This window comes from Orycteropus afer, unplaced genomic scaffold, assembly GCF_000298275.1.
Source record: "Orycteropus afer afer isolate SDZICR_OR568_19922 unplaced genomic scaffold, OryAfe1.0 scaffold00327, whole genome shotgun sequence".
NCBI lineage: Eukaryota > Metazoa > Chordata > Mammalia > Tubulidentata > Orycteropodidae > Orycteropus > Orycteropus afer.
In genome coordinates, this window is record NW_006921914.1 from 3,125,844 (window position 1) to 3,132,904 (window position 7,061).

A 7,061-nucleotide genomic window follows, 5' to 3' on the forward strand; every position below is an offset into this window, starting at 1 on the left:
GTTTTTTTTTTTTTTTAAAAAGAAAAGAAACATATACCTGGGCATTTTTATTTAGAGAGGAAACAAATCAATAGCAGAGGTAATAAGAAACCAATTAAAACCTCCAAAGTTAATAGCAGAAAGTTCAGAAGATCCCAGCTGGTCATATTTTTCAATTAATGAAAAGTCACTATGAATGGCAAACAGGGGACTCTACAAGCTGTTTGGATAAAATACAGTAATGACAAGTTAAGGATCAAACACCAAACCAGAACATAACATTTTAGTCCTGTGCAATCGATCTGAAAATCAGCAATGGCACGCACCCACTAAACAAATAGAAAGGAGCACTAAAGGAAAGAGGATGGGAAAGAGATAGAAATTCCTTGATGGATGTGAGAGTTAGTAGGATAAGAAAACTAGTCCATCTGTACCTGGGAAATATCTGCTGTTTTATAAAAGGTTTTTTTATCAAGAGTTTTCAGGCTTCCAACAACACAAGGCAAATCAACCAGCGTTGCAGCTAGTGAAACATCTTCTACCTCAACAACTGCATGACGTCCATCAGCTAAAGAGAAGCAAACAAGATTAAAGTTGATATTGTCCCAATGAGCTATTAAGCCTCCTTCTTGTTGTTGTTATGTGCCGTTGAGTTGGACCCGACTCATAGCAACCTCTCCTTGGGTTTCCGAGGCGGTATCACTACAGAAGTAGATTGCCCATCTTCCTTCCGAGGAGTGGCTGGTGGGTTTGAACCGCTAGCCTTCTGGTTAGCAGTCAAGTGCCTTATGCACTAAGCCTCCTAGGGTTGGAATAATGAAGAATAGGGTGGGTCAGACTACTGTTTCAGTGAAACCTATTCTTTTTCATTAAGCTCCCACTGTGTACACAATTAGTAAATTCCCAGAGAAAGAAGGCTAAGTACATGGCGTTCTCTTTCCTGAGTTTATGTCAGTCCTTCAAAAGTATAGGCTGTTGCCAGATTACAAACGAGTTCTTCTCCTAAGTCTGACTTTAAGTTGAATTTATACGTAAGTCATAACAGTTAGGTACTGCTCATATCTAACCTCAGTTAGTCAAATGTTTGTCTTAGTATATAGTGGACCTTTCCACACATAAAAACATCAAAGAAACACTTTCAGGTACACAAAAACATCTTTAACAAAATAATACAGTGAAAATAATAATGTTTTGATGCATACTGCAAAGCAGTGCCCGTTTGTTACAATGAACCATTGTATGTACTTCAAATTTTTAATGTAACTGGCTTCAGGGGGTTGGTTCACAACTACAGGTTGTACGTAAGTCAGTCATATAAAACCTAGGGACAGCCTGTAGCTAAGTTTTTTGTTAAGGGGTGTGAACTAAATACAGGTAAAGCAGCAAATGTTTCATTCTTATCCTGAGAAGAAAATCCCATTCATGCAAACCATTCATTCTAACACCATTGTTGTTGTTGTTGTTATGTGCCGTCAAGTCGGCCCTGACTCTTAGCGACCCCTCCTTGGGTTTCCGAGGCAGTATCACTACGGAAGTATTAGAAGCATTCAATTGTGTCCTCGTACATGTGTGTTTAAAAGCTAGAGTGAAGGAAGGATTGACCCTAGGATGGTGTAAATAAGTCTCAAGTTATAATCTATAGTTAGCATCACAAAGACAAAATTCTGTAAAACGGACACATACACAACTCCAAATCCTGCAGCTATCTCAAACATGAATGTCTTTAAACACAAGAGGATTTAGGTGTAACCTCCTAATATTAAAAGAGAAAGATGCAGAATCATGTCTGACATGATCCTTTTTGTGTAGATTCACTTAAAAAGATATATTAAGAGAAATTATTTATAGGATAGGATGTATAAGGGAGCTCTGGTGGCACAGTACCTAAGGCATCTGACTGCTAACCAGAAGGCTGGCAGTTCAAATCCACCAGCCACTCCTCGGAAGGAAGACTGGGGGATCTGCTTCTGTAGAGATACTGGTTTAGAAACCCAAGGAAGGGTCGCTATGAGTTGGAAATGACTTGATGGCAGTGAGTTTGGTTTTTTTTTATTTTTGGAATTATGTATACAGAGCTCTGGTGGTGTAGTGGTTAAGGCATTTGACTGCTAACCAAAAGGGTTGGTGGTTCAAACCTACCAGCCATTCTATGGAAGAAAGATGGGGCAGTCTGCAGTGAGTTTTTTGTTTGTTTGTTTGTTTCTTGAGAAGGGCGTTATTATGTATAAGGACCGGGCAGTGTTTCATTCTGTTGTACATAGGGTTGCTATGAGTTGAAACGGACTCAATGGCACCTAACATGAACAGTTATGTATAAAAGCTTTTCCTGTAAGGAAACACAAGAAAAAATGGTTAATATTATTTACCTTCGGCATTGAGATTGGGGCACTGTGAGGAAAGAGAATTTCATTTCTCCTTTTGAACCTTTCTGTTTTATTTGAATTTTCTAATCATGAACTTATATTACTTTTTTTTTTTTTTTTTTTTTTTTTAGTGTCAATAGGGGTTACCTGAGTAGTGAGATTATAGGTCATTTTAATTTTCATCTTTATGTACTTCTCTGTATTTATAAAACCTAATAAGCATCATTTAAGAGAAAGAAAGCAGCTTCATCCTTGTAAATAAACAAAAATGATTTATCATTGCCCTGGACACAGAAATCACAAAGCTTATATATGGTAGGAGACCATCAGCCATATGAAAATCCCACAAATGACCCCCAAGTTCTTCCTTATACACACTATCATAATTACTCACCTTCAAGTTACATAATTGTTAAATCCTTTCCTCTTAAGTGAAGAGATGAGTGACTTCTGCCTCTCTAAACTGTGAGCCTATGAAGCTGGAGATTCTATTCTATTCTTTTCCACATCCTTAGCACCTAAGTGTCTGGTACATAGCAGTCTCTTAAATTATTGTTCAATATACAATGAATTAATATTAACTACTTACGATATAAGTCAATTTTTAGTTTATCCTTCATGGTGATACTTCTAGAACGTGCTATCTTCTTGACAGTAGAAGCATATTCCTAAATATAGATAAATAAATAAATTCAGAAGGATGAATTTCCTACTTGGCCGCTAACAGAAAGCCTTCCCTTAAATTAAACCTTAAACCTCCCAAACCTTTATAACAATGCAATGTACCATGAGATACCATGCATTGTGTTAGTTGAATGAGGCTGAGGTTAATCCTTCTGTTGTCTTTTATTAGCTACAATTAATAAAAGCTCTATGTTCCTGCCTCTCATTGCTAAGGAAAGGTGTAGCTGCAGTGTAGTGGGTATATTAGTTAACGCTAATTGGGGATATACATTTCTGAACCCATCCCTAACATAGCTTTCTTAAACTAACTAATGCTTGAATATAGAGATCAGTGGTGGAAGAGCCCCAAATAAAATGTGACATGAGGTTCAATAAAGCTGTGCATGGGATGAATTTTCAGGAGACACAGTGCTGATCCCTTTCACTGCCCCTTTTGAGGTGACAGAACGAATTTTAAAAGAATCTTATCTTGGCCACCCAGTGAAAAGTGACTGAATTCACTGTTGTTACAGTTGTTTTCTAGGAAGTCAACCCACACAATAGGTGGTATGCACAAAGCGAAAGAAATGCTGCTAAAATAGTGCACATTAGTATAGGACTGCTTAATAAATAGCATATGAGTCTTGGGAAACAAATGTTCTGAGTTGTATAGCCTACCTTAAACAGAAATGTTACAGAATCCAAACAGAACTCATATTTATACACTGAAAATATTTGGTCAGAGATTCAAGGGTTTCTTACCAGAGGCAGACGCAATATAAACTGGTTCTCAAGTTCGTGAGGCGGTTCACTCTGGGTTTTACTCATCTCTTGATTTTGAGTTCATGAAAACAAAAACAAAAGCAACTGAGAGTTACTAAAAACTTCTCTTGCTCCCTCTGCTGACCACTGTTGGTCAAGACCAAACCCAATGCCGACTCATAGTGACCCTATAGGACAGAGTAGAACTGCCCCCATAGGGTTTCCAAAGCTGTAACTCCTAATGGAAGCAAACTGCCATGTCTTTCTCCTTCAGAGCAGCTGGAGGATTTGAACCACTGACCTTTTGGTTAGCAGCCCAGTGCTTGACCAGTACGCCACCAGGGTTCCTTCCACTGCTGGTACAAAAACCAAACTCACTGCCATCAAGTTGGATCCGACTCATAGTGACCCCTCCTTGGGTTTCCAAGGCGGTATCGCTCCGGAAGTAGATTGCCCAGTCTTCCTTCTGAGGAGTGGCTGGTGGGTTTGAACCGCCAGCCTTCTGGTTAGCAGTCAAATGATGTAGGCACTATGCCACCAGAGCTCCACTGCTGGTAGTACTAGTTAAATTATACAAGACCCTACCCAGTATCTTCATTGGAATTGTGTGCACAAATATATATCTTATTTGACTTAAGTTGATTATTCTTAAAAGTCACTTTATCTCCCCTCTAATATATGAAGATTTTTCCAAAGTCAATCCAAGTTACATGATAACAATTCTTTTGCAATCAACTATGTATACCAACCAAATGAGGTAAGAGCTGATTACTCTTAATGATATTCTGAGACTCTCAGATAAAGGACTACAATTAAATACAAATGGTGGCTACTTGAGCAAACTCCATGGGCTCTGCAAAGATAAATGCTAGCCAAAGATTGAAATCAAGCCAGAAACCATTTGCAGAAATGTTCTGTGCTGGTTTGAAGAAAACAAGAGCTTAATTTTCAATATTTCAGTCCCCATAATGGATTAGTAGGAATTAAGTTCCTTTTATATAAAAGGAACTATTTTAAGAGGGAGCTCTAGTAGCGTAGTGGCTAATGCACCTGACTGCTAACCAGAGAGCTGGCGGTTCAAACCCACCAGCCTCTCCTCGGAAGGAAGGCTGGGCAATCTACTTCCGTGGTGATACTGCCTTGGAAACCCAAGGAGGGGTCGCTATGAGTTGGGTCTGACTCGATGGCAAATAACAACAACAACAGAAATTAAGCTGTCCGTGGGCAAGCCAGCATCAAGAATTCTGAGCTACCTTGGGGGAAAGTTAGGAGTCCAATTCTTATAGTTAAACTATCTATTTGAATACACATAACGTCATGCAACACACCTCAGGCATTCTAGAAAGCGTGCTATAAACAGAACTTAAAATCTGATTTGATGTATTCATTACCAACATTTATTGCCTGCATTCTGTGTGGTCTATTATTTCATTTAATAATATTTAATATTACTTCTATTACTACCTGGTCTATTACTTCATTTAATCCTCATAACCACCCCTTATTTGAAATATCCCTAAAAGCTACGTAAAGGAATCTTAAAATAGTTGTTGTTGTGTTGTTGTTATGTGCCATCGAGTCAGACCCGACTCATAGCAACCCCTCCTTGGGTTTCCAAGGTGGTATCACTACAGAAGCAGATTGCCCAACCTTCCTTCTGAGGAGTGGCTGGTGGGTTTGAACTGCCAGCCTTCTGGTTAGCAGTCAAATGCCTTAGGCACTATGCTACCAGAGCTCCCTCTTAAAACAGTTCCTTTTAGATAAAAATACACCCTCTGTTAAGTGAATAATCTACTCCAACTTAATTTTTGTTTTTAAATCTCATTTTGTATCTATGTGGAATGTATTTGTAGTGGCTTGCATTTTCGCTATTAGGGTACACACCTCTTCGGATGAAGATTTTTCTCAAATATGGAAATAAAGCAATGTATACGTATGAAATCTGGTAACTTTTCTTAGGACACGACCCTATGCACCAAGTTACAAGATCTTACACTTCAAATTAGATTAAAAGCTCTCGTTAAAGCACAGTTCCTAATACTCGGCAAACCATGAACTGGACTCTGGGGCTCTGAGTTCTGAATTCGAATCTCACTTAAGATCACCAAGCCTTTCTTTTCTTTCTTTCTAATACATTCAAGTGGAGCTGGACAAGATTAGGGTGAAATCGTTCACCAGTTATAATTTCAGTCCCTTGGTATGGTGGCTTTGAAACTTTCAGAAAGGCAATAGGCAGACACTGAAAGAGGGACAGAGACAGAGCCAAAGAGAGAGAGAATGAATCACAAATACATTATTGGTAAAAGAATAAAAAATGCATTGTTTGTGATAGTCATTTTTTTCCCTTGCTTCACATTTACATAAATTTTCCTACATACTGTTGTTGTTGTTGTTTGCCATGGAGGCAGGTATGACTCCTAGCGACCCCTCCTTGGGTTTCCGAGGCAATATCACTACAGAAGTAGATTGCCCAAACTTCCTTCCCAGGAGTGGCTGGTGGGTTTGAACCACCAGCCTTCTGGTTAGCAGTCAAGTGCCTTAGGCACTATGCTACCAGAGAAATATAAAAACTAACCTCAATGGTAAGAAAAAAAATTAATTTAAGTAAATGAAATAAAAATCCTGGGGCTGGGCACAATTGCCTAAAGCAACAAAGAATATCAAACACTTAAAACTGGGAGCAGAAACACAGATTGATTTGAAGAACCAGCTGCTAAGCAAGATTTTATTGGATCAGTAGTAACCTTTAGATTTCTCAGCAGAACTAAGACTAGGGCATTGTGTTCATTTCAATGCCTTTTTGGCAACTCCTTTCTTAAGAAAGAAAAATTGTAAGAGATGAAACTATTCCATTACAGCTGCTTGTAACCTCTCTAATAAAGGGTTTGGTAGGAGACCAGGCAGACAGCCCTGGGTGAAATGATTTTTTTTTTTTTCTTTTTTTAACGTGTTACCTGCATCTACCCAAAGAACTTGTATCAGATTTACTTTAAAGAACAAACATCCACTTTTTTTCCAGCAAGCATTCTTGGATCCCTAATTAAATCACCAGGACTGCCCTCCTCAATCACCCCAGCACCACACGCTTTAGCAGAATTACACTAATGAACCGGTGGGTGCCCAACAGCTCGCTCCAGGAGGCACACGTCTAGGTCTCTATTTTCTCAAGTTTACAACCCCTGGCTGCGGTTTGGAGGAAATAACAACTCCATCCTTTCCCTGAGGCACTAAACTTTCAAGGGACAATTCTAGCTCCTAGGCTTTGATCCCATTTCCCTTGAAAACCTCCGGAGG

General features: G+C 39.0%; 1 protein-coding gene across 1 annotated transcript in view; it reads right to left on the reverse strand.

Annotated features, from left to right (window-relative positions):
• The window catches only part of TAF7L (TATA-box binding protein associated factor 7 like), a 21,768-nt gene that overhangs the window by 13,496 nt on the left and 1,211 nt on the right, over window positions 1–7,061 (reverse strand). Inside the window, exons 2-4 of the mRNA XM_007952196.1 lie at window positions 3,768–3,835; window positions 2,932–3,010; window positions 414–547 (exon numbers count right to left, since the gene is read on the reverse strand). Coding sequence (XP_007950387.1) covers window positions 414–547; window positions 2,932–3,010; window positions 3,768–3,835 — 281 coding nt within the window. The remainder of the gene's footprint in view (window positions 1–413; window positions 548–2,931; window positions 3,011–3,767; window positions 3,836–7,061) is intronic.